The 26,264-nt window shown below is 48.9% G+C and overlaps 3 protein-coding genes across 19 annotated transcripts in view; 1 reads left to right on the forward strand and 2 right to left on the reverse strand.

The window, feature by feature from the left end:
• The window catches only part of LOXL2 (lysyl oxidase like 2), a 70,715-nt gene extending 64,073 nt beyond the window's left edge, over positions 1-6,642 (forward strand). For all 5 annotated transcript variants that reach the window (XM_059870693.1, XM_059870694.1, XM_059870696.1 and 2 more), the window contains one exon: positions 2,452-6,642. In XM_059870693.1, coding sequence (XP_059726676.1) covers positions 2,452-2,531 — 80 coding nt within the window. In that variant the 3' untranslated portion in view covers positions 2,532-6,642. The remainder of the gene's footprint in view (positions 1-2,451) is intronic.
• LOC132340008 (uncharacterized) lies at positions 287-1,931 on the reverse strand. 3 transcript variants are annotated; one of them, XM_059870713.1, is made up of 3 exons: positions 1,187-1,931; positions 836-1,048; positions 287-804 (listed from the first exon to the last, which is right to left on the reverse strand). In XM_059870713.1, exons 1-3 carry the CDS (start codon positions 1,929-1,931, stop codon positions 683-685), a joined length of 1,080 nt encoding a protein of 359 aa, XP_059726696.1. In that variant the 3' UTR covers positions 287-682. The 3 variants fall into 3 exon arrangements, with proteins under 3 accessions (XP_059726696.1, XP_059726695.1, XP_059726694.1); XM_059870712.1 differs by having other exon boundaries at positions 402-610; XM_059870711.1 differs by having other exon boundaries at positions 402-1,048.
• On the reverse strand, positions 3,008-24,148 carry R3HCC1 (R3H domain and coiled-coil containing 1). Of its 11 annotated transcripts, none has more exons than XM_059870703.1 (9): positions 24,065-24,148; positions 23,273-23,390; positions 21,942-22,079; positions 20,836-21,392; positions 19,907-20,799; positions 19,095-19,267; positions 13,938-14,008; positions 8,649-8,722; positions 3,008-5,473 (listed from the first exon to the last, which is right to left on the reverse strand). In XM_059870703.1, exons 2-9 carry the CDS (start codon positions 23,365-23,367, stop codon positions 5,234-5,236), a joined length of 2,241 nt encoding a protein of 746 aa, XP_059726686.1. In that variant the 5' UTR covers positions 23,368-23,390; positions 24,065-24,148; the 3' UTR covers positions 3,008-5,233. The 11 variants fall into 11 exon arrangements, with proteins under 11 accessions (XP_059726686.1, XP_059726688.1, XP_059726693.1 ...); XM_059870705.1 differs by having other exon boundaries at positions 19,907-20,771; positions 20,832-21,392; XM_059870710.1 differs by having other exon boundaries at positions 19,907-20,313; positions 20,404-21,392.
• Between the last annotated feature and the right edge of the window lie 2,116 nt (positions 24,149-26,264).

Here is a 26,264-nt window from a genome sequence, read left to right on the forward strand (position 1 = left end):
ACAACTCCCTGCCCAGCTCCAAATAAAACCAGCTTTGAAAATTCCCTCCTTCAAGGAATGTTTTTCCTGGAAAAAAAAAAAAAAATCCAGGTTTTTCTCATTATTTTGTTGGGATTTTAGCAGACAATTCTGGTCTTGTGTGTCACATTTCAGACTGTGACCCGGCTCAGGAAAGTGAAACCCGTTCCAGCCCATTGCAGCTGAGCTGGGAGATATTGCTGGTTAAAAATAAAAGTTTTAACTTTCACTTTCTGCTAATTAGAGAGAAATCAGGGCTGGGCTCTGGTTCCGAGCAGAGCCCTCGCACCCTCACAGGCCTTGCGGGGCCTCACTTTATTTTTTAAGCACCAAACCAGCGAAATTTGGGGAATTCAGTCTCACAAATCCACATCCAGCCCTCCTGGGGACTCCTGGCTGTGCCAGTCAGGGCAAGATTTAATTAACACTTCGTTTAATTAACCCAAACCTTTCAGCCCTTCATTTCCAGGGCGCTGGTTCCACCCAACCCGGATGTTCCCGAGTGCTTTTCCCTCTCCCAGTGTTCCCAAGGGTTTTCCCCTCTCCTGGTGTTCCCAAGGGTTTCCCCCATGCTCTCCCCATGTTCCCAAGGGTTTTTTCCATGCTCTTCCCATGTTCCCAAGGGTTTTCCCCTCTCCTGGTGACCCCAAGGGTTTTTCCCTGCTCACCCTGCACTTTCCCAACACTCCCAAGCGTTTTTCCCACGTTGTCCTGGTGTTCCCAAGTGCTTTTCCCTCTCCTGGTATTCCCAAGTGTTTTCCCTGTGCTCTCCCTGTGTTCCCAAGGGTTTTTTCCAGGCTCTTCCCATGTTCCCAAGGGTTTTCCCCTCTCTTGGTGATCCCAAGGGTTTTCCCCCATGCTTTCCCCATGTTCCCAAGTGTTTTCCCTGTGCTGTCCCTGTGTTCCCAAGGGGTTTTTCCATGCTCTCCCAGTGTTCCCAAGGGTTTTTCCCTCTCCTGGTGATCCCAAGGGTTTTTCCCTCTCTTGGTGATCCCAAGGGTTTTTCCCCATGCTTTCCCCATGTTCCCAAGTGTTTTCCCTGTGCTGTCCCTGTGATCCCAAGGGTTTTTCCATGCTCTCCTGGTGTTCCCAAGTGTTTTTCACTGCTCATCCTGTGCTCTCCCAGTGTTCCCAAGGGTTTTTCCCCATGCTTTCCCCATGTTCCCAGGTGTTTTTCCCTGCGCTCTCCCCGTGTTCCCAAGTGTTTTTCCCTGCTCACCCTGCACTTTCCCAATGTTCCCAAGTGGTTTTCCCATGTTCTCTCGGTGATCCCAAGGGTTTTTCCCACACTCTCCCCATGTTCCCAGGTGTTTTTCCCTCTCCTGGTGGTCCCAAGTGTTTTCCCTGTGCTCTCTCCCAGTGATCCCAAGGGTTTTTCCCTCTCCCCATGTGCCCAAGGGTTTTTCCCATCCTCTCCCAGTATTCCCAACTGTTTTTCCCAGCTCCTGCTCACCCCCTGCCTCTTGATGTTCCCAAGGGTTTTTCCCCATGTACTCCTCATGTTCCAGTGTTTTTCCCATGCTCTCCTGGTGTTCCCAAGGGCTTTTCCTGTGCTCTCCCTGTGATCCCGAGTGTTTTTCCCTCTCCCAGTGTTCCCAGGTGTTTTTCCCTCTCCTGCTCACCCCTTGCTCTCCTGGTGATCCCAAGGGTTTTCCCCATGCTCTCCCCATGTTCCAAGGCTTTTTCCCTCTCCCAGTGTTCCCAAGGGTTATTCCCAAGCTCTCCCAGTGTTCCCAAGGGTTTTCCAGGTATTCCCAAGTGTTTTTCCCATGATCTCCTGGTGATCCCAAGGGTTTTGCCCCATGTTCCCAAAGCTTTTTCCCTCTCCCAGTGTTCCCAAGGGTTTTACCCCTGCTCTCTAAGTGTTCCCAGGTGTTTTTCCCTCTCTCAGTGATCCCAAGGATTTTCCCCATTCTCTCACCATTTTCCAAGGGTTTTTCCCTCTCCTGGTGCTCCCAAGGGTTATTCCCATGCCCTCCAAGTGTTCCCAAGGGCTCTCCCAGTGTTCCCAGGTGTTTTTCCCTCTCCTGCTCACCCCCTGCTCTCCCAGTGCTCCCAAGGGTTATTCCCTCTCCCAGTGTTCCCAGGTGGTTTTCCCTCTCCTGGTGTTCCCAAGGGTTTTCCCAGTGTTCCCAAGGGTCATTCCCAAGCTCTCCCAGTGTTCCCAGGTGTTTTCCCAGTGTTCCCAAGGGTCATTCCCATGCTCTCCCAGTGTTCCCAGGTGTTTTCCCAGTGTTCCCAAGGGTCATTCCCAAGCTCTCCCAGTGTTCCCAGGTGTTTTCCCTCTCCTGCTGACCCCCTGCTCTCCTGGTGACCCCAGGGATTCTCCCCCTGCTCTCCCAGTGTTCCCAAGGGTCATTCCCAAGCTCTCCCAGTGTTCCCAGGTGTTCTCCCTCTCCTGCTGACCCCCTGCTCTCCCCGTGGCCTCTCCAGGCGGTTCCTTCAGCGAGGAGACGGAGCAGAAGTTCGACCACCCCAGGGGACTCACAAACAACGCCGTCTCTGCCCGGTAGAATTCCCACTAATTTAAGGAAGCCAGGACTCCTGCTCCGGCCCTTCCCGAACCACTGCACCCCAGGAGCCTCCACCAGACTCGGAATTCCTGAAGAATCCTCTCCCTCCCCAGTTCAGGTGCTCAGGCCCCCCCTCGGCGCCTCCTGCAATTCCAGCTCTGCTCAGCTCCAGCCCTGCACCATTCCAAAGGCTTCTCCCACATTCTGCAGCGCTCCTCGCCTCAGGCTGGCTGCCAGCCACCCCAAAGTGCCTTTGTCCTTCCTTTCCCAAATTCCTTGGGAATTCTCAGCTCTTCTCCACTCCCAGTGCCTGCTGGTGCTGCTGCCTCCTGCACTCCCCCTCAGCACCGGCTCCAGGTTAGCCAACAGAAGGAAAGGGAAAATTTAAAAGGAAAAACAAAACAGGAAAACAGGAAAACAGGAAAACAGGAAAACAGGAAAACAGGAAAACAGGAAAACAGGAAAAGGAGCAGCTCTTTGTGAGCAGAACAGCCAAAAGCTGAATTTAATCCTGCAGTGAAACCTCGGATCCAGCGGCGGCCACGGCCCGGAGGGGAGCGAGCGCGGAACGGGGAATCCCACAGGGAATCCCACAGGGAATTTCAATTTCACAGGGAATTTCACATGGAATCCTCACAGGGAATTTCAATTTCATATAGAATTTCATATGGAATTTCACAAGGAATTTCAATTTCAAAGAGAATTCCAAAGGGAATTTAATATGGAATTTCAATTTCAAAGAGAATTTCACATGGAATCCTCAGAGGGAATTTCAATTTCATATGGAATTTCACCGAGAATTTAATATGGAATTTCAATTTCACAGGGAATTTCATATAGAATCCTCACAGGGAATTTCAATTTCACAGGGAATTTAATATGGAATTTCATATGGAATTTCAATTTCAAAGAGAATTCCATATGGAATTTCACAGGGAATTTCAATTTCACAGGGAATTTCATATAGAATTTCAATTTCAAAGAGAATTTCACAGAGAATTTAATATGGAATTTCAATTTCACAGGGAATTTCATATGGAATATGGAATTTCAATTTCAAAGAGAATTTCACATGGAATTTCAATTTCACAAGGAATTTCATATAGAATCCTCACAGGGAATTTCATTTTCACAGGGAATTTCATATGGAATTTCAATTTCAAAGAGAATTTCATATGAAATTTCACAGGGAATTTCACATGGAATCCTCACAGGGAATTTCAATTTCATATAGAATTTCATATGGAATTTCACAAGGAATTTCAATTTCAAAGAGAATTCCAAAGGGAATTTAATATGGAATTTCAATTTCAAAGAGAATTTCACATGGAGTCCTCAGAGGGAATTTCAATTTCATATGGAATTTCACAGAGAATTTCAATTTCACAGGGAATTTCATATAGAATCCTCACAGGGAATTTTAATTTCACAGGGAATTTCATATGGAATCCTCACAGGGAATTTTAATTTCACAGGGAATTTAATATGGAATTGCAATTTCAAAGAGAATTCCACTGGGAATTTCATATGGAATTTCACAGGGAATTTCATATGAAATTCCACAGGGAATTCCAATTTCACAAGGAATTTCACATAGAATCCTCACAGGGAATTTCAATTTCAAAGAGAATTTCATATGGAATTTCACAGGGAATTTCAATTTCAAAGAGAATTTCACAGAGAATTTCACAAGGAATTTCAATTTCACAGGGAATTTCACCTGGAATCTCCCAGGGAATCTCCCAGGGAACCCAAGCTCCCTGGAGTGACCCAGAACTCAGCAGATCCCCAGGGATGAGGCCCCGGGCTGGGAATTCCCATCCCTCAGGGATCCTCTCCCCTCCAGCTGCCGTGCCCATCCAAGAATCCTCTCCTGCCTGGAGATTCCAACTTTTTTCCCAAGGATGGATGATCCTTGTGCCCCTTGCAGAGGGAATTCCTGCCCCTCACCCCCAGGGATCTGCTCCCGTGGGAATTCCCGGTTCTCTGAGGACACACTTTGCTACAGAGCTCCAATAAAAACCTTTTCCCTGGGAAAACAACAAAATAAATCACTTCAGGAGCGCTTGGTGGATTTTCTCCTCCCCATTCCTGGAAGTTTGGGGGTTTTCCCCCCTCTCCTACCATCAGAGTTACCTGGAATTCCAGCTGATCCCACAGGGAATCCCAAACTTCCCCCAAATCCCCAAAATGCAGAAATATTTCCAATATTTGTTGTTCCTCCAGTGCTCCAGAGGGCGGCTGGCCAAGGGTTTGAACTCCTGGCAATTGGAAAATTCCAGTTTTTCCTCAGAATTCCAGACTGGAGCAGGAGCAGAGCCTGGGATGGGGCTGGGAGCTCATTTTGAACCCAGCACAGGCAAATTCCAGAGGTTTTTTCCCCTAATGAGCAGATCCCAACTTTCCTCACCAACAGGGTTTTGATACTCTGCAAATAAGGAAAAACTCCCCAGAACTTGGATTCGCTGCCTGTCAGTTTCCTGGGATCTCTGAACAGCAACACCACAACAAACTCGGAACAGATCTCTCAACTCCCGCCCTTGCCTCGGGAATTCTGGTCCCAAAAATCCCAATTTCCTTATCCATGCCTGGTTTTGGTTGGAAAACAGAGCAGGAATAGGGAATGAAGAAACCCCCTCGTTCCTGCAGCCGCCCCAGATGAAATTCCAGCACTTCCAGGGCTCCACAAAAACCCAAAAAAATCACAAATTCCCATTCCCAACGTCCCTGCAGGCCCCCCTGCTCTGCAGGCATTTCCCAGCACAGCCCCGCTCCTCCCACAGCCCTGGGGGGTTTTTGGGATCATTCCAAGGATTCTGCCTGGAATTCTTCACTCCCTGGGGGCTCCTGCTGCCGCTGCCTCCAGCCCAGGGCGTGGGACACGAGTCTCCTGGCCACGGCCGTGTCTGTCTGCGGCCTCTCCTTGCCCAGCTGCAGCAGCTCTGGGGGGAAATTAAAATAATTTCAATTATTTCCCCACCTGGGGCGTGCTCAGGGAGAAATTCCTGGTTAAATCCCCAAAATCAGCTTTTTTCCCTCGGTTTTGGACAGCCAATCTTGCTGGCTGGGTGGATAAATTGGGGTTTTTTTGTTGTTCAGATGATGGAATTCCAGTTTTTCCACTTGTTTGGTCACCAGAAAGGTTCAGGGCTCTTCTGCTCTGTGGGAAAATTGTTCCCTGTCCTCTTCCAGGAATTATTCCTGGCAAAATTCCCAAAAATTCCCAACATTCCCAATCCCTTTCCAAACCTGGAAAAACCCAAGGCAATTTATCCATTTCTCCAATTGGAACTCCTCAAAACCAGCTGCCCAAATCCTTGGAAAATAAAGAATAAATCTGCATTTTAAATGAAATTTGAATATTTCAGATCATTTGGGAAGCCCCTTGGTCAGTGCCCTCCATTTCTTGGATTGCTGCAATTCCATCAGCAAGGAAATCCACCAAAATTCCACCAAAATTGGGATTTGGGGATTAATTAATTAATCCTTCATCAATCTGAAGTTGTTATCTACTCAGCAACTTGGTTTGGTTTTTCCAGAAATTTCATTCATTAAGGGAAAAAAAAAAAATTAAAAAAAAAATTTAAAAGAGACACTGTCAGCTAATTAAAATCCAAATTTGTGTTTGTAAAATTATCAATTGAAACTGGGTAGCAACAGAATTTATGTTGGATTATTAATTGATAATAAATAATTAATTAAAAATAATTGCATTTGAATTTAACCTGATTCAGAAGAGTGAATAAATGAGAAAACAGATGAAGGGGAGATGCAAATAAACCAAATTTTTGGGTCTTTCCTTTAAATCCAGCAGTGCTGAACCTCAGGAATTGGTCCCTGTGAAGATCAAAACTGGAATTTTCTTTGGGAATTTTACTGATTTATCCTGACTGCAGTGAGCTGGGGAAAGCCAGGAATTGTTGGCTCAGAGCCTCTGCTGCTGCTGAGGTCGGTGGCTTTGCTTTCCTGTGGCAACTGGACCTGATCCATGTGATTGAAAGGCAACAAAATCAATCAATCATCAATAATCAATCATCAATAATCAATCAATTGATGTTCTCGGCTCAGCTTCACCATTTCTCCTTCCTGAATAAAATTCTGCCAACCACAAGATTGGGTTTGTCTCCTTTGGATGGCCAGGGGGAGAGGGAAGAGAAAATTCCTGGGGGGATTTAAAGCCCAAAAAATCCCAATTCCAGCTCAACCCTTCCCCTTCCAGCTGCCCCAAAGAGCAGCAAATTACACCCAAAACAAAAAAATGAAATTAAATTAAATCTGAACTCCAGCAGAATTCCACAGCACAGCTCAGTGCCAGGGAATCCATCAAAACCAAACCAGAAGGGAAAATGATTGGTCCTGAAATTCCTCAGGAGTTTGTCAGGGGGACCACGAGGAGAGGGAAAGGCAGGAGGAGGGGAGGGGGGAAAGGCAGGAATGGGGGGGTTAGGGAATCCCAGGGGAATTCCAGGGGGGGTTAGGGAATTCCAGGGGGTTTGGGTGGGTTTAGGGAATTCCAGGAGAAGAAGTGGGGTGGGTTTAGGGAAATCCAGGAGAATTGGGGTGGATTTAGGGAATTCCAGGAGACTGGGGGGGGTTTAGGGAATTCCAGGGAAATTGCAGTGGGATGGGGGAAATGCAGGAGAAGGGGGATGGGTTTAGGGAATTCCAGGGGGATTGGGGTGGGTTTAGGGAGTTCCAGGGGGATTGAAGGGGGTTTAGGGAGTTCCTGGGGGATTTGAGGTGGGTTTAGGGAGTTCCAGGGGGATTTGGGGGTGGGTTTAGGGAGTTCCAGGGGATTTGGGGTGGGTTTAGGGAATTCCAGGGGATTTGGAGTGGGTTTAGGGAGTTCCAGGGGGATTGAAGGGGGTTTAGGGAGTTCCTGGGGGATTTGGGATGGGTTAGGGAGTTCCAGGGGATTTGGGGTGGGTTAGGGAGTTCCAGGGGATTTGGGGTGGGTTTAGGGAATTCCAGGGGGATTGGGGGGGTTTAGGGATTTCCAGGGGGATTTGGGGTGGGTTTAGGGAGTTCCAGGGGATTTGAGATGGGTTTAGGGAGTTCCAGGGATTTGGGGTGGGTTTAGGGAGTTCCAGGGGATTTGGGGTGGGTTTAGGGAGTTCCAGGGGGATTTGGGGTGGGTTAGGGAGTTCCAGGGGGATTTGGGGTGGGTTAGGGAGTTCCAGGGATTTGGGGTGGGTTAGGGAGTTCCAGGGGGATTTGGGGTGGGTTAGGGAGTTCCAGGGGGATTTGGGGTGGGTTTAGAGAGTTCCAGGGGGATTTGGGATGGGTTCAGGGAGTTCCAGGGGGATTTGGGGTGGGTTTAGGGAGTTCCAGGGAATTTGGGGTGGGTTTAGGGAGTTCCAGGGATTTGGGATGGGTTCAGGGAGTTCCAGGGGGATTTGGGGTGGGTTTAGGGAGTTCCAGGGATTTGGGGTGGGTTAGGGAGTTCCAGGTGATTTGGGGTGGGTTTAGGTAATTCTAGGGGGATTGAAGGGGGTTTAGGGAGTTCCAGGGGATTTGAGATGGGTTTAGGGAGTTCCAGGGATTTGGGGTGGGTTTAGGGAGTTCCAGGGAGATCTGGGGTGGGTTAGGGAGTTCCAGGGATTTGGGGTGGGTTAGGGAGTTCCAGGGGGATTTGGGGTGGGTTAGGGAGTTCCAGGGGATTTGGGGTGGGTTTAGGGAGTTCCAGGGGGATTTGGGGTGGGTTTAGGGAGATCCAGGGGGATTTGGGGAGGGTTTAGGGAGTTCCAGGGGGATTTGAGGTGGGTTTAGGGAGTTCCAGGGGATTTGAGGTGGGTTTAGGGAGTTCTAGGGGGATTTGGGGTGGGTTTAGGGAGTTCCAGTGGATTTGGGGTGGGTTAGGGAGTTCCAGGGGGATAGGGAGTTCCAGGGGGATTTGAGGTGGGTTTAGGGAGTTCCAGGGGATTTGGGGTGGGTCAGGGAGTTCCAGGGGGACTGAAGGGGGTTTAGGGAGTTCCAGGGGATTTGGGGTGGGTTTAGGGAGTTCCAGGGGATTTGGGGTGGGTTTACGGAGTTCCAGGGGGGTTGAAGGGGGTTTAGGGAGTTCCAGGGCTGGGGGCTCAGGGGCTGTGCCTCACTGGGTCTCTGCAGGGCCTTGACCTTGGCCTGGCGGCTGGCGTGCAGCAGCGGCCGGATCTTCAGGCAGGGGTAGCGGCGGCCCAGGGCCTGCGAGGCTGCAGGGACACAAAGGGCAGGAATGAACCCCAGAATGCACCCCGGGAGTGCTGCAGCCCAGGGCAGACTGCTCTGCCTGCCCTGAGATGTCCTGACCCCCAGGAGATCGCTGCTTTTAGCCCCCATCCCTGGGGAGAGCTGCCAAGGCTTTGGGATGAACGGGAACTGTGAGTGTGAGATGGGCTGGGGGGGAGCTCAGCACAGGGTGAGAAATTGGGGTCAGGGTGGGAAAGAAGTCTGGGGTGGAAGGAATTTAGTATGGAAAACCAGTTTAGTATGGAAAGAAAAGTTTAGCATGGAGGGAAAAGTTCAGGATGGGAAAAGAAGTTTAGGATGGAAGAAAAAGTTCAGGATGGAGGAAAAAGGAGTTTAGTGTGGAGGGAAAAGTTTAAAATGGAAATAAAAGTTTAGCATGGAAAAAAACGTTTAGTATGGAGGGAAAAGTTTAGGATGGAAAAAGAAGTTTAGGATGGGAAAGTTTAGTAAGGAAAAAGAAGTTTAGGATGGAAGAAAAAGTTCAGGATGGAAGAAGTTTAGTGTGGAAAAAGTTCAGGATGGAGGAAAAAGTTTAGCATGGAGGAAAAAGAAGTTTAGAGTGGAGGAAAAAGTTTAACATGGAAATAAAAGTTTAGAATGGAGGAAAAAGTTTAGGATGGAGGAAAAAGGTTAATATGGAAGAAAAAGTTTGAGATGGAGGAAAAGAAAGTTAAATGTGGAAAAAAGTTTAGTGTGGAAGAAAAAGGTCAGTATGGAAAAAGTTTAGGATGGAGGAAAAAGTTTAGGGTGGAAGAAAAATGTTTAGTATGGAAAAAGTTTAGCATGGAAGGAAAAGTTTAGGATGGAAGGAAAAGTTTAGCATGGAAGGAAAAGTTTAGTGTGGAGGGAAAAGTTTTGTGTGGAAAAAAAGTTTAAGATGGGAAAAAAGTTTAAAGTGGAAAAAGTTCAAGATGGAAGAAAAAGTTTAATGTGGAAAAAAAGTTTAGAATGGAGGAAAAACTTAAGTATGAGAGAAAAAGTTTAGGATGAAAAAAAGTTTAGTGTGGAGGAAAAACTTCTTTAGTGTGGAGGAAAAAGATTTTAGTATGGAACAAGTTTTTATAATGGAAGAAAAAGTTCAGTGTGGAAAAAAACGTTTAGTATGGAGGAAAAAGTTTGGGGTTTTTAGTGTGGAAAAAGTTCAGGATGGAAGAAAAAGTTAAATGTGGAAAAGAAGGTTTAGTGGGGAAGAAGAAGTTCAGCATGGAGGAAAAACTTATGTATGGAAAAAAAGTTCAGTGTGGAAGAGAAATTTAGGATGGAGGAAAAGGTTTAGGATGGAAAAAGTTTTTAGTATGGAAGAAGAAGTTCAGTGTGGAAAAAAAGGTTTAGGATGAAAGAAAAAGTTTAATGTGGAAAAAGTTTAGTGTGGAAAAGAAGGTTTAGTATGGAAGAAGAAGATTAGTATGGAGGAAAAACTTAAGTATGAGAGAAAAAGTTTAGGATGGAAAAAAGTTTAGTGTGGGGGAAAAACTTCTTAATTGTGGAGGAAAAAGATTTTATTTTGGAACAAGTTTTTAGGATGGAAGAAAAAGTTCAGTGTGGAAAAAAATGTTTAGTATGGAGGAAAAAGTTTGGGGTTTTTAGTGTGGAAAAAGTTCAGGATGGAAGAAAAAGTTAAATGTGGAAAAGAAGGTTTAGTGGGGAAGAAGAAGTTTAGGATGGAGGAAAAACTTAAGTATGGAAAAAAAAGTTTAGTGTGGAAGAGAAAGTTTAGGATGGAAAAAGTTAAATGTGGAAAAAAGGTTTAGTGTGGAAGAAGTTCAGCATGGAGGAAAAACTTAAGTATGGAAAAAAAGTTCAGTGTGGAAGAGAAAGTTTAGGATGGAGGAAAAGGTTTAGGATGGAAAAAGTTTTTAGTATGAAAGAAGAAGTTCAGTGTGGAAAAAATGTTTAGGATGGAAGAAAAAGTTTAATGTGAAAAAGTTTAGTGTGGAAAAGAAGGTTTAGTATGGAAGAAGAAGATTAGTATGGAGGAAAAACTTAAGTATGAGAGAAAAAGTTTAGGATGGAAAAAAAGTTTAGTGTGGGGGAAAAACTTCTTAATTGTGGAGGAAAAAGATTTTATTTTGGAACAAGTTTTTAGGATGGAAGAAAAAGTTCAGTGTGGAAGAGAAAGTTCAGGATGGAAGAAAAGGTTTAGAATGGAGGAAAAAGAAGTTTAGCATGGAAGAAAAAGTTTAGTGTGGAAAAGAAAGTTTAGGATGGAAAAAGTTTTTAATATGGAAGAAGTTCAGTGTGGAAAAAATGTTTAGGATGGAAAAAGTTTAGATGGAAGAAGAAGTTTAATGTGGAAAAAAAAGTTTAGTATGGAAGAAGTTTAGTGTGGAGGAAAAACTTCTTTATTGTGGAGGAAAAAGTTTTTAGCATGGGAAAAGTTTTTGGAATGGAAGAAAAAGTTGAGAGTGGAAGAGAAAGTTTAGGATGGAAAAAGTTTAGTGTGGAAAAAAAAGTTTAGATGGAAGAAAAAGTTTAATGTGGAAAAAAAGGTTTGGTATGGAAGAAGAAGTTCAGCATGGAGGAAAAGCTTTAGGATGGAAAAAGTTTTTAGCATGGAAGAAGAAGTTCAGTGTGGAAAAAAATGTTTAGGATGGAAAAAGTTTAGAGTGGAAGAGAAAGTTTAGTGTGGAGGAAAAGAGAATGGAAAAAAAAAGTTTAGAATGGAAGAAAAAGTTTAGTGTGGAAGTTTAGGATGGAGAAAAAACTTTAGTGGGGAAAAAGTTTTTAGATTGGAAGAAAAGGTTTAGTGTGGAAAAAAGTTCAGTGTGGAAGAGAAAGTTTAGGATGGGAGAAAAGGTTTAGAATGGAGGGAAAAGTTTAGGATGGAGGAAAAAGTTTAATATGGAAGAAAAAGTTTGGGATGGAGGAAAAGAACGTTTAATGTGGAAAAAAGTTTAGTGTGGAAGAAAAAGGTCAGTATGGAAAAAGTTTAGGATGGAGGAAAAAGTTTAGGGTGGAAGAGAAATTCAGTATGGAGGAAAAACTTCAGTGTGGAAAAAAAAATGTTTAGTATGGAAAAAGTTTAGCATGGAAGGAAAAGTTTAGGATGGAAGGAAAAGTTTAGAATGGAGGGAAAAGAAGTTTAGCATGGAAGAAAAAGTTTTAGCATGGAAAACAAATTAGTGTGGAAAAATGCTTAGTATGGAGGGAAAAGTTTAGTGTGGAAAAGAAAGTTCAGTATGGAAAAAATGTTTAGTGTGGAGGAAAAAGTTTTTAGTGTGGAAAAAGTTTTTGGAATGGAAGAAAAAGTTTAGTGTGGAAAAAAGTTCAGGGTGGAAGAGAAAGTTCAGTATGGAAAAATAATGTTTAGGATGGAAAAAGTTTGGGGTTTTTGGTGTGGAAGAAGTTGAGTGAGGAGGAAAAAGTTGAGTGTGGAAAAGTTTGGGGTTTTTGGTGTGGAAGAAGCTGAGTGTGGAAGAGTTTGGGGTTTTTGGTGTGGAAGAAGTTGAGTGTGGAAGAGTTTGGGGTTTTTGGTGTGGAAGAGTTTGGGGTTGTTGGTGTGGAAGAAGTTGAGTGTGGAAGAGTTTGGGGTTTTTGGTGTGGAAGAAGCTGAGTGTGGAAGAGTTTGGGGTTTTTGGTGTGGAAGAAGCTGAGTGTGGAAGAGTTTGGGGTTGTTGGTGTGGAAGAAGCTGAGTGTGGAAGAGTTTGGGGTTTTTGGTGTGGAAGAAGCTGAGTGTGGAAGAGTTTGGGGTTTTTGGTGTGGAAGAAGCTGAGTGTGGAAGAGTTTGGGGTTGTTGGTGTGGAAGAAGCTGAGTGTGGAAGAGTTTGGGGTTGTTGGTGTGGGGTGGGCAGGAGACAAGCAGGAGGACTTGGTGCCCTGTCTGATCTCCTCCTGTCCCCCCCTGCTCCATTTCCTGCAGTGCTGGGGCACAGCGGGCTCACCAGAAAGAGCCCCAGGGCAGGGGGGGACAGACAAACGGGGAGTTACTGGGAGGGAGGTGGAAATCAAATCCATCCCGAGAGTTCATTGGGCAAAACAGCTCAAAAACCTCTTTGAAATGGGGACTTTTGGTGCCTCCTCTGTGCACACTGAGCTGAGGTGAGACAGAGGGCTGGGCTTTGAGTGAGGGAAACATAAACAACAGCCTGCAGAGCAAAACCCCAAATCCCCAAATCCCCAAATCCAGCCCTCATTCCTACCACAGAACTCTTCAAAGAGCTCCCATCAAAAAAACCCCATTAAAAAAACACAAAAAAAACCCAAAACCCCCAAAGAAAGCACAAAAAACCAGAAAAAAAGCAGAAAAATAAGCACAAAATAGCACAAAATAAAATAAATGAAATTAAAATAAACTAAAAATACAATAAAAATAAAATTTAAAAAAATTAAATAAATAGAAAATAAAAGAAATTAAAATAAATTCAAATAAACTAAATAAAAATAAACTACATTAAAATAAATGAAATTAAAATAACCTAAAAATACAATAAAAATAAACTAAAAATAAAATAAAATAAATTTTTAAAATAAATAAATAAATAAAATTAAATAAATAAAAATAAATGAAATTAAAATAAATGCAATTAAAATAAACTAAAGATACTATAAAAATTAAACAAAAATAAAATAAAATAAAGTAAATTTTAAAAAGAAATAAAAAATAAAATTAAACAAATTAAAATAAATGAAATTTAAAAAATGAAATTAAAATAAACTAAAAATTCAATAAAAATAAAAATAAACTAAAATAAAATAAAGTAAATTTTAAAAAGAAATAAAAAATAAAATTAAATAAATTAAAGTAAATTAAATTAAATAAATGAAATTAAAATAAACGAAAAATTCAATAAAAATAAAAATAAACTAAAATAAAATAAAGTAAGTTTTAAAAAGAAATAAAAAATAAAATTAAATAAATTAAAATAAATGAAATTAAAATAAACTAAAAATACAATAAAAATAAATAAAAAATAAAAATAAAATAAATTAAGATAAAACAAAATAAAATAAATTAAATAAAAATAAATGAAATTAAAATAAATGAATAATACAATAAAAATACAAGAAAATAAAAATTACAATACAAATAAAAATTAAAAATAAAAATAAAATTAAAAATAAAATTAAAAATAAAAATAAAAACACAATACAAATAAAGCTACAATGCTCTCAAACCAATCCCAGAGCTGAGCAGTTGAGGCCCAGGGTGGAGCTGGGTGTGCCTCAGTTTCCCCCACCTGAGGAGAGGCTGCTGAAGATGCCCAGGGCGTGAGTCTCATCCACCCACTGGATCCGGAACCCGCCCTCGCTGCAGGGACAGAGAGCAAAAGGAATCACTGGGCAGGGAATCCAGCCCAGGGAATCCAATCCCAGGGAATCCAGCCCAGGGAATCCAATCCCAGGGAATCCAGCCCCAGGGAATCCAGCCCCAGGGAATCCAGCCCCAGGGAATCCAATCCCAGGGAATCCAATCCCAGGGAATCCAATCCCAGGGAATCCAGCCCCAAGGAATCCAATCCCAGGGAATCCAGCCCCAGGGAATCCAGCCCAGGGAATCCAATCCCAGGGAATCCAGCCCCAGGGAATCCAGCCCCAGGGAATCCCAGCAGCCCCAGGGAATCCAATCCCAGGGAATCCAATCCCAGGGAATCCAGCCCAGGGAATCCAGCCCCAGGGAATCCAGCCCCAGGGAATCCAGCCCAGGGAATCCAATCCCAGGGAATCCAATCCCAGGGAATCCAGCCCCAGGGAATCCAGCCCCAAGGAATCCAGCCCCAAGGAATCCAGCCCAGGGAATCCAATCCCAGGGAATCCCAGCAGCCCCAGGGAATCCCAGCAGCCCCAGGGAATCCCAGCAGCCCCAGGGAATCCAGCCCAGGGAATCCAATCCCAGGGAATCCAGCCCAGGGAATCCAATCCCAGGGAATCCCAGCAGCCCCAGGGAATCCAGCCCCAGGGAATCCAGCCCAGGGAATCCAATCCCAGGGAATCCAGCCCAGGGAATCCAATCCCAGGGAATCCCAGCAGCCCCAGGGAATCCAGCCCCAGGGAATCCAGCCCCAGGGAATCCCATCAGCCCCAGGGAATCCAATCCCAGGGAATCCAGCCCCAGGGAATCCAGCCCCAGGGAATCCAGCCCCAGGGAATCCCAGCAGCCCCAGGGAATCCCAGCAGCCCCAGGGAATCCCAGCAGCCCCAGGGAATCTAATCCCAGGGAATCCAGCCCCAGGGATTCCCAGAAGCCCCAGTGAATCCAGCCCCAGGGAATCCAGCCCCAGGGAATCCCAGCAGCCCCAGGGAATCCAGCCCCAGGGAATCCCAGCAGCCCCAGGGAATCCAGCCCCAGGGAATCCAGCCCCAGGGAATCCCAGCAGCCCCAGTGAATCCAACCCCAGGGAATCCAGCCCCAGGGAATCCAGCCCCAGGGAATCCCAGCAGCCCCAGGGAATCCAGCCCCAGGGAATCCCAGCAGCCCCAGGGAATCCAGCCCCAGGGAATCCAGCCCCAGGGAATCCCAGCAGCCCCAGGGAATCCAGCCCCAGGGAATCCCAGAAGCCCCAGGGAATCCCAGAAGCCCCAGGGAATCCAGCCCCAGGGAATCCAGCCCCAGGGAATCCAGCCCCAGGGAATCCAGCCCCAGGGAATCCCAGAAGCCCCAGGGAATCCCAGAAGCCCCAGGGAATCCAGCCCAGGGAATCCAGCCCCAGGGAATCCAGCCCCAGGGAATCCAATCCCAGGGAATCCAGCCCAGGGAATCCAGCCCCAGGGAATCCAGCCCCAGGGAATCCCAGCAGCCCCAGGGAATCCCAGCAGCCCCAGGGAATCCCAGCAGCCCCAGGGGTTTTGGGATTTCCCAAATCGTTATTCCCATTTTAAACAAGGAAAGAGCAGGAAAAGAAGAAAAAATGTCATTAAATGTGTTTTCTTCACAAGGTGAAAGTCTCCCAAATTCTCCTCTCAAAGCCTCACCTTCTGGGATTGGCTTCCAGCACCAAAATATTGATATTTCTGAAGGGTTTCCCAAGCATGAAAATAAAACCCAAGGGATTTTTGAGGTGATTTTGAGGTGAAATCTCCCAAAGAATCGATGGAAATGGGAATTGGGAGCAGGAATTGCAAATATCCACTGCCTGCCCCACTGATCCCTCCTCCAGCCCTGCCTCACCCCAGACAGGGGAAAGGAAATCTGAGAGCTCAGGGCAGGAAGAATCGTTTCAACATTATTGAAACAGAAATTTAAATCATTCCATCAAAATCATTCTCTCAGTTTTAAAGAATAACTTCAATATCAATTTAAAATGTCACTGATTTGGTTTCATTGATCTGGAGAGGGAAATTTCCCATCCAATCCAGGAACTATCCCAAGAGAGGAACTCAGATCTGCCATCAGTGAAGAATTATTTAAAATATAGTTTAAAATAAAAATTTAAAATACATTTTTTAAATGTAATTAATTTGCTTTAATTGAAGGGATTTGTAGAGGGAATTCTCCCATCTAATCCAGGAATTATCCCAAGACAGGAACTCAGCTCTGCCCTCACTGAAGAATTACTTAAAAAATAGTGTTAAAATAATAATTTAAATATAAAATTAAATAAATTTAAATAAATTTAACATGTAACTGATTTATTTATTTGGTTTAATTGAACTGGAGAGGGAATTTTCACAAGGAATCCAGGAATTATCCCAAGAGAGGGGGAGGAAAACAGGAGAAGAACTCAGATCCGCCATCAGTGAAGAATGATTTAAAATATAGTTTAAAATAAGAAATTAAATATAAATTTAAATAAATTTAAATTTAAATAAATTTAAAATGTAATTTATTTGCTTTAATTGATCTAGAGAAGGAATTTTCCCATCTATTCCAGGAATTATCCAAGACAGGAACTCAGCTCTGCCATCACTGAAGAATTATTTAAAATATAGTTTAAAATAATAATTTAAATATAAATTTAAATAAATTTAGCATGTAATTCATTTATTTATTTGGTTTAATTCCTCTGTAGAGGGAATTTTCCCATCTAATCCAGGAATTATCCCAAGAAAGGAACTCAGCTCTGCCCTCAGTGAAGAATTATTTAAAATATCGTTTAAAATAATAATTTAAATATAAATTTAAATAAATGTAACATGTAATTGATTTATTTATTTGGTTTAATTCATCTGGAGAAGGAATTTTCCCATCTAATCCAGGAATTATCCCAAGAGAGGAACTCAGCTCTTATTAAAAGCTATATTTTATATTATTCTTCCTCACTGAAGAATTATTTAAAATATAGTTTAAAATAAGAATTTAAATATAAATTTAACATATAATTGATTTATTTATTTGGTTTAATTAATCTGGAGAGGGAATTTTCACATCTAATCCAGGAATTATCCCAAGAGAGGGGGAGGAAAACAGGAGAACTCAGCTCTGCCCTCAGTGAAAAATTATTTAATATAGTTTAAAATAATAATTTAAATATAAATTTAAATAAAAGTTTAAATAAATTTAAGATATAATTGATTTATTTGTTTGGTTTAATTGATCTGGAGAAGGAATTTTCACATCTAATCCAGGAATTATCCCAAGAGAGGGGGAGGAAAACAGGAGAACTCAGCTCTGCCCTCAGTGAAGAATGATTTAAAATTCAATTTTAAAGAATAATTTCATTATAAAATATAATTTATTCGGTTTAATTGAAGGGATCTGAGGAGGGACTTTTCCCATCCAATCCAGGAATTATGCCAGGAGAGGAAAAGAGGGAAAGGAACTCAGAGCTGGACCCAGCTCTGCCTCTAAGCCGAGCTCATCCCGGGATTTCCCGTTTCCCCCCAGGGCTGAGCCCTTCCCTCGGAAACTGCCAACCAAAACTCTCCAAAAAAGGCCCTGGATGGAGCCAGGCTGGGGAGAACGGGGTGCCACGGCCCTGGGGGAAAGCTGGGCTTTAAACCAGGCCTAAACTGCAGGAAAAGCCTTTCAGGCACAGAGAGAGGGGAAGGTGAACCCAACCTTAGGATTGGGTGCCACAGCCCAGGAGCAAAGCTGGGCTTTAAACCAGGACTAAACTGCAGAAAAAGCCTTTGAGGCACACAGAGAGGGGAAGGTGAAACTGAAATCCAGAATTGGGTGCCAGAAATGTGGAGCAAAGCTGGGCTTTAAACCAGGACTAAGCTAGAAGAAAAGCCTTTCAGGCACAGAGAGAGGGGAAGGTGAACCCAACCTTAGAATTGGGTGCCACAGCCCAGGAGCAAAGCTGGGCTTTAAACCAGGACTAAGCTGCAGGAAAAGCCTTTGAGGCACACAGAGAGGGGAAGGTGAAAAACTCAGAATTTGGGTGCCAGAAATGTGGAGTAAAACTGGGTTTTAAGCCAGGCCTAAACTGCAGGAAAAGCTCCTTTAAAGCACACAGAGAGGGGAAGGTGAAGCCAAACTCAGAATTTGGGTGCCACAGCCCAGGAGCAAAGCTGGGCTTTAAACCAGGCCTAAACTGCAGGAAAAGTTTTTGAGGAACACAAAAAGGGGAAGGTGAAATTAAAATTTAGAATTTGGGTGCCACAAACGTGGAGTAACACCGAGCTTTAAACCGGGCTTAAACTGCAGGAAAAGCCTTTGAGGCACAGAGAGAGGGGAAGGTGAAACTGAAATCCAGAATTTGGGTGCCAGAAATGTGGAGTAAAGCTGGGCTTTAAACCAAGCTTAAACTGCAGGAAAAGCCTCTGAGGCACACAGAGAAAGGAAGGTGAAATCAAAACTCAGAATTGGGTGCCACAGCCCAGGAGTAAAGCTGGGCTTTAAGCCAGGACTAAGCTGCAGGAAAAGCCCCTGTGAGGCACACAGAGAGAGGGAGGTGAAGCCCAAGGCAGAGCTGGGAGCAGCCCAGGCTGGCCGTGCCCCTGCCCTGTGGGCACTCACTGAACTCGGAGAAGATCCCCAGCCAAAGCCAGGCCTAGGTGTCCCTGCCCTGCTGGCACTCACTGAACTCAGAGAAGATCCCCAGCCAAAGCCAGGCCTAGGTGCAGCCCAGGCTAGCCGTGCCCCTGCCCTGTGGGCACTCACTGAACTCAGAGAAGATCCCCAGGCAAAGCCAGGCCTAGGTGCAGCCCAGGCTAGCCGTGCCCCTGCCCTGTGGGCACTCACTGAACTCAGAGAAGATCCCCAGGCAAAGCCAGGCCTAGGTGTCCCTGCCCTGCTGGCACTCACTGAACTCGGAGAAGATCCCCAGCCAAAGCCAGGCCTAGGTGCAGCCCAGGCTAGCCGTGTCCCTGCCCTGCTGGCACTCACTGAACTCAGAGAAGATCCCCAGGCAAAGCCAGGCCTAGGTGTTCCTGCCCTGCTGGCACTCACAGGAACTCGGAGAAGATCCCCAGCCAAAGCCAGGCCTAGGTGCCCCTGCCCTGCTGGCACTCACAGGAACTCGGAGAAGATCCCCAGCAGGTCCTCGGTGCGCAGCGTCGGGGGGAAGTCGTAGATCTCGGTGACGTGGCCCAGGTGTCCCTGGCTGAGCTGGGGCTCCCCGCAGCCAGAGCAATCCACGCTGATCCTCTCCACGCTGATCTCCTTCACCGTCAGATTCCCAACGATCTGGGGAGACCCAAACCCAGGATTAAACAATAAGCCAGGCTCAAGTTTCACCCCTTTGAAACTGGAGTTTCTTTGAGCTGGGTCTCACAAATTTTTAAAGGTTTATTCCACACCCAGCTCAGCTACCCTGGTATAAAATCAGCAGGATGGCTTCTGCTGAAGTGCTGGACACAAAAAGCTTTAAAAAAGACAAAATAACAAAACTCTTTACAGAGAAAAACTGATTTAGGTGTGAGAGGTTCTCGTTCCTGGTAAAACACCTCACAAAAGTGATCAGTTACTTTGTTCTCTTCATTTTCTAGTGAATTGTCTAGGCAGGACTTTTTGATTCCTGTCCACTTAGCAATCTTTAAATGGAAGGTGAAGACCTCCAGGTGCTATGAAATGTCTTTTTCACCTAATCCAGGAGAGAAACTTCTGGGCTCATTTCCTTTTTAAGGAGACCAAAGCTAGTCCTGTCACTCAAAAACAAAACCAAAAAACCAAACCCAAGGCCCCATTCCCACAGCCCCTCAGAGCCCAGACCTCACCTGGGCCACTGCAGCCCCAGCTGCACCCCCAGGACATGGAACCCCCTCCCGGGGAGCGCCTCCCTCCCCTCTCTGCCCAGGTTCTGCCCCAGGTTTTGCCCTGAATCACCTCTGCCAGCAGCTCTGCCGTGCAGTCGTCCTCGAGGCCGCTCTGCCTCGTCCCCTCTCTGTCCCCTGCAGCCACATCCAGTCCCCTCCGCAGCGCCTCGGCCACTCCTGAGCCTTCCTCGTCCTCCTCCTCCTCCTTCCTGCCATGGATCCACCCCGGATCTCCCCTCAGGAGCAGCTCAGGGGCAGCCAGAGCCTCGGCTGGGCCTTCCAGAACCTTCTGCTCCACCTGCCCAGCGCTGGGGCTGCCCTGGGTGGGCACAGCCTGGGAATCCTGCAGGGCACGGGGAGCCTGGCTCTGGCTGCTCTGCAGGGGCTGGGATGGCAGCTCTGGGGGGGCTGGCACAGCTGGGGCTGGCACAGGTTGGTCTGTCATGGCTGGGTCTGTCACAGGCAGGGCTGTCACACCTGGGTCGGTCACACCTGGGTCGGTCACAGGCAGGGCTGTCACACCTGGGGCTGTCATAGGCAGGGCTGTCACACCTGGGGCTGTCACACCTGGGGCTGTCACGGGCAGGGCTGTCCTGCTGCCCCCGTGGTGTTCCAATGGCACAGAGCTCCTCCCACACTCTGCCCCTCCAGGATCCCGGCTGGATTCCTTCTCCTCCTGCAGCTCCTGGAGCTCGCTGCCCTCTGGATCGATGGCACTGCCAGGGCTCAGCTCCTGCCCTGGATCGATGGCACTGCCAGGGCTCAGAACGATGGCACTGCCAGGGCTTGGCTCCTGTCCTGGAACGATGGCACTGCCAGGGCTCGGCTCCTCCTGCCCTGGAACGATGGCACTGCCAGGGCTCAGAACGATGGCACTGCCAGGGTTTGGCTCCTGTCCTGGAACGATGGCACTGCCAGGGCTCGGCTCCTCCTGCCCTGGAACGATGGCACTGCCAGGGCTCAGAACGATGGCACTGCCAGGGTTTGGCTCCTGTCCTGGAACGATGGCACTGCCAGGGCTCAGCTCCTCCTGCCCGGCCTCGGGGGGCTGTTTGCCGTGTGCAGACCCCGGGCAGTGGGCACAGTCTCCACCCCGACTCCCCTGCTCCCAGGGATCGCTGCCATTCCCCGGGGGTGGCTCCTTCCCAGCACACAGAGGATGCTCAGCGCCGCCTTTTCCCGGGACACCCTCGGGCTCCTGCTGCTTCCCAGGGCTGCCTCCAGCCCTGCCCTGGTCCTGCTGCTCCCGGCTGGAATTCCTGGGGCAGTTTTCACCTCCTGGAGCCGCGTCCCCGTCCCCGGGGCTCTCCCGCTCCCTCCAGTTCTCCTTTTTGCGGCTCCCCCTGGGCACGTACAGCGCTCTCTCCGGCTTCCTCCGGGGCGGCCTGGTGATCCTGCCTGAGCCCACGGTGGCGCGGGGACTGTCCCCATAGGTGTCCCCCCCTGGATGGCGTGGCCGGGCCCCCCGGCCCCCCCGGCCCCAGGGCTGCGGCGGGCGCTGCGCACGGGCGGGGTTGGTCCCGGCTCTCTGCTCGCTCGAGGTCTCGGTGGGAAGCCTGAGAAGGAGGGGATGGTGAGAGGGGAGCAGGGGGAGCCCAGGGGAAAAGGAGGAGAAGCATTAAATTCCCAAAGGGAAATCCTTGGGAGGTGCCATTGGCAATGGAGAACCCAAATGGGACACAGTGACTGTGCCTGATCCGAGGGCTGGAGCCCCTCTGGAGCCAGGCTGGGAGAGCTGGGAATGCTCCAGGAGAGCTCAGAGCCCTTTCCAGAGCCTGAAGAGGCTCCAGGAGAGCTGGAGAGGGACTGGGGACAAGGGATGGAGGGACAGGACACAGGGAGTGGCTCCCAGTGCCAGAGGGCAGGGATGGATGGGATACTGGGAGGGCTGAGGGGCTGGGATGGAATTCCAGAGCAGCTGTGGCTGCTCCTGGATCCCTGGCAGTGCCCATGGCCAGGCTGGATGGGGCTTGGAGCAGCCTGGGACAGTGGGAGGTGTCCCCAGGAGGTGATAAGGGGTGGCACCAGGATGAGTTTCAGGTCCCCCCCAGACCACTCCAGGATTTTGGTGGCTGTCAGCCCGGACCCAAGGGAGCACAGCTCACCTGACAGCCGAGTGACAGATGACTGTCCTCCTCCTCCAGCCCTCTCCCACCGAGAAGCTGCTCAGCAGTTCCATGCTCTCCACAGTGCGGTGGATCAGGTACCTGAGGCGGCTGGACAGGGGTGGGAACAGGAGCACTCTGGAAGGAGAGAGGGCTCAGGGCGTCAGGAGCGTGCAGGAGGGGATGGGAACGGTGGGAAACGTCACAACCTCATCCCCGAGTCATTCCCAGCACGGGATTCAAACCAGAAAAAAGGCAGGCAGGACTTGGAGGTATTAAAAGCAGAAATGACTTCTCACGTTTGCAGATTTACACATAAATTGGAGTGTGGGCAGGCTGGGAATGCCTGACCCAGCCTTGGTCTGGGCTCTCCTTCCTGCTGCATCCACATGGGACAGGCTGGGAAGCACCAGCAGAGAGCAGCTACTGACCCCTCCCTCCCTCCCTCCCAGGCTGAGTCCAATTCCATTTCCCTCCCCACAATATCTATCAATTATTCTGTAACATTTCTAAATCAATATTTATCTCAAAATTATATACAAATATAAACTGCATAAACCTTCTAACAAACTTTAAAATTCCTCCTCAAATCCATTTCCCACATGGAAACCAAGAATGGAGAAATGAACTCCAGGAATAAACCAAGAATGGAGAAATGAACTCCAGGAATAAACCAAGAATGGAGAAATAAAAACTCCAGGAATGAACCAAGGATGGAGAAATAAAAACTCCAGGAATGAACCAAGGATGGAGAAATGAACTCCAGGACTAAATCAAGAATGGAGAAATGAACTCTAGGAATAAACCAAGAATGGAGAAATGAACTCCAGGACTAAACCAAGGATGGAGAAATGAACTCCATGTTCAATGTCACTGCTGTCACCTGGTTTGTCCCCGAGTGTTTGACAATGGCACAGGGAATTTCTCTGCCAAAAATTTTATTAAAATAAAAAGCACTGAAACAAACATTTAAGGTCACGAGAGGCTGGCAGGAGCTCAGCTCAGCAGTGCCACCCCTGCTCCTGTCCAGCCCCCCGGGCTTGGCCACCCCAAGGGCTCCAGAGGTCACAGGGTGGGACCAGCTCTGGGTGAAGCCAGGACCAGCAGTGGCTGCTGAAAGCCACCAATGGCCACCAAACCCTGCCTGAAGGTGTGACCAGGGGAGGGGATCCCCCACCCACCCCAGCACCTGGGGCTACACAGCCAGAGCCCAAAAGCTGCTGCTTTCACCCCAGAACAACGAGGCAAAGCACGAGCCCAGGTGCCCAGGTGTGCCTGGTGCTGCCGTGCCCCGGGGGCTGCCCGCGCTCAGGGACAGCTTGGGGACCCACCGGTGGTGCTGGCCCTGCTCCAGGAAGTGCTCCAGCTCCTCCACGATCCTGCCCACGAACTCATCCTCGCTGGGCGACAGGAAAACGCCATCCATGGGGCACAGTGCCAGGGGACAGCCTGCCGGGGGACAGGGACACACCTGGAGGGACAGGGACACACCTGGAGGGACAGGGACACACCTGGAGGGACAGGGACAGCCTGCCGGCGGACAGGGACACAATGGAGGGACAGGGACACACCTGGAGGGAAGGACACATGAAGGGAGGGACAGGGAGGCATGGAGGGAGGGACAGAGACACAGCTGGAAGGACAGGGGCACATGGACGACAGGAACGCACATGGAGGGAGGGACAGGGACACAGCTGGAGGGACAGGGACGGGGGCACACGTGGAGGGACAGGGACACACATGGAGGAAGGGACAGCCGCCAACCCCCGCCCATGGGTGCCCAGCACCCCCTACAAATCTCACCCGCCCCTCTGCTGGCTCCGTCTGCACCCCGCTATCCCCCAGCCCTGGGCATCCCCAAATCCCCCAGCCCTGCGCATCCCCAGCCCCCATCCCGCTCTCTGCATCCCCCTGCCCCCACCTTCTCCCAGCGCCACGTGCTGCCTCCTGTCCCCACCACCATCACCATCACCACCACCATCATCCTCATCATCACCGCCATCCTCACCCCCGAGCCGCCCATCGCCCCCATCCCCGCCCCCCGGACCCGCCGCGCCCCCGCTCCCGCCCCCCGGTGTCCCCCCGGCTCCGGCCGCCCCGTCCGGGCTCCCCCGCGCACTCACCGCCAGGCCCGGCCGAGCAGCGGATGCCGGAGCGGCGCCTGCGCCCGGTTCTGGCTCCTCCCTCCCGGCCCCGGCTCCTCCCGCCCGGCCCCGGCTCCTCCCGCTCGATCCCGGCTCCTCCCGCCCGGCCCCGGCTCCTCCCGCCCGGCCCCGGCTCCTCCCGCCCGGTTCTGGCTCCTCCCGCCCGGCCCCGGCTCCGGCTCCTCCCTCCCGGTTCTGGCTCCTCCCGCCCGGCCCCGGCTCCTCCCGCTCGATCCCGGCTCCTCCGGCCCGGTTCCGCCCCCTCCCGCTCTGTCCGGGATCGTCCCGCCTCGTCCCCGCTCCTCCCGCTCGATCCCAGCTATTCCTTCCCCATCCATGCTCGTCCCGCTCGGTCTGGGCTCCTCTCGGCCTGTTCGGCTCTTCCCCCTCATCCCGATTCTCTCCCGGTTCTTCCTTCCCGTCCCGGCTCCCTCCCCGCCGGTGCCGGGGCGCTCCCGGCTCTGCTCTCCCCAGACCCTCCGGCCAGGGCTCCGTTCGGCTCCGAGCGCTCCAGAATCGCCGCTGGGATTGGGGCAGCCGGGGCTGAGTTCAGCCTGCCCGGAGCTGCTTTCCCGGGGAACCGTCCCGGCCTCGGCTTTTCCCGGGGAACCGTCCCGGCCTCGGCTTTCCCGGGGAACCATCCCGGCCCCGGTTTTCCCGGGGAACAGTCCCGGCCCCGGCTTTCCCGGGGAACCATCCCGGCCCCGGCTTTCCCGTGAAACCGTCCCGGCCTCGGCTTTCCCGGGGAACAGTCCCGGCCTCGGCTTTCCCGGGAAACCATCCCGGCCTTTCCCTGGTAGAGGAGCAGGTTTCCAGTCTGGAAATGAAGTCAGGCAAGACATCAACCCCCAACAGCCCCATCCCGTTACCCTCCCCTGTGCTCACTTCTCCCTTTCTCTGTTAAAGCCCTTCTTCCTAAAATTCCTGATTTTTTCTGCCTGAAAAATCACTTGAAGGCCAGCAGTCATTCCCTGTCTCCCTGCAATTCCAGCTGGGAAAGCAGCACAATTCCACATCACCTGCACGGGGTTAATTCCCACACTCTCCCTGCCTGCCCCAGCCCAGCACATTAAAATCATGGAATGCTTTGGATTAGGAGGAACCTCCAATTTTTCCCCTCCATCTGCTGACTTCCACATGGATTTGATGTTTCTCCTCCTTTCCCTCTTTAGCAAGTATCACTTTTCTCAGGTCCCTCTGCTCCTCCCCCAAAAAACCCAGAACCTGTCCCCAGGTCCCCGTGGCACACCCAGAGCTCCAGGAGTGACCTGGGTTTTTTGGGATCACAGAGCAGGGTCAGGCACAGCTCCTGCCCCAATCCCTGCTCTGGGATCAGCCCCAGCCTGGAATAATTTCACCCACCCGAGTGTGGAATCTGGGGTGGGAGAAGGGAAAAGAGGGAGGAGGAGGAGGAGGAGAAGGAGGAAGATGCTTCCTGGTGGGATTACAGAGGAAAAAAGGGGGAAAGGAGCTGCATTCTGCAGCCAGGTAAACGAGGGGGGTCTGTGCCCAAGGCAGCCCCAGTCCCACCAGTTTGGAGCTGTTCCCGTTTCCCAGTCTGCCCACAGGAATGTCTGTAACACCCTGGGATTTCCTCCAGAGCCTGGCAGGTTTCGGGCTAGCTCTGTCACCACCCTTAGAGCTGCTGCAGGAAAATAAAAATAATTAAACAGATTAATTTAATTCAATCATTAAATACAGGTAACAATGGGACACAAGATGGGTCACTTCACCCTCTTTGTTGTGTTTCCTTTGCAGTTCACCCTGTTCATCACAGACACCCAGCTGGCTGCTTTCCCCCAGTCCCTTTTCAAACCATCCTGGATTAAGCCCCAGAATTTCGCCCCACGCGTCAAGAAACTCTTCCAAAAGGTTTTTGGGAAATCTGGGCACTCCAAGCACCACACACCCTGAATTATAAATATTAATTATAAATTAACACAGCAGCATTCAGACTAACTCAGTCCCTTGAGGGGTTCCAGATGATCACTCCCCTCTCACACCAACAATTCCTTCCCTAAATTAGGCTGAAAAATCCCAAGATTGTTTTTGGGGTGACCCAAAATCCTCCTGGCTGTCCCACAGGGGGATGTTGTGGATGCTGTGGGATCCTGTCCGTGCTTCCCTAGAGAAATCCCAGAGGCCAGGAGAGCTCTGTAATTAGCTCTGGGCTCTGTAA

This window comes from Haemorhous mexicanus, chromosome 30 (genome assembly GCF_027477595.1).
Source record: "Haemorhous mexicanus isolate bHaeMex1 chromosome 30, bHaeMex1.pri, whole genome shotgun sequence".
Lineage (NCBI taxonomy): Eukaryota > Metazoa > Chordata > Aves > Passeriformes > Fringillidae > Haemorhous > Haemorhous mexicanus.

Bases quoted from the DNA above. Each gene is read 5' to 3' on its own strand.
- LOC132340008 (XM_059870711.1), bottom strand. From the start codon at position 1,931: ATGGGGAAAATCCTTGGGATCACTGAGAGAGGGAAAAACACCTGGGAA. The intron at 1,049-1,186 runs CTGGGAACATGG...CAGGGAAAACAC, and splicing joins GAGAGCGCAGGGAAAAACAC to TTGGGAACATGGGGAAAGCA.
- R3HCC1 (XM_059870699.1), bottom strand. From the start codon at position 23,367: ATGGATGGCGTTTTCCTGTCGCCCAGCGAGGATGAGTTCGTGGGCAGG. The intron at 21,393-21,941 runs GTGAGCTGTGCT...CCTCCTTCTCAG, and splicing joins ATCTGTCACTCGGCTGTCAG to GCTTCCCACCGAGACCTCGA. The intron at 14,009-19,094 runs GTGAGTGCCAGC...CTGTCCCTGCAG, and splicing joins GGGATCTTCTCCGAGTTCCT to CGAGGGCGGGTTCCGGATCC.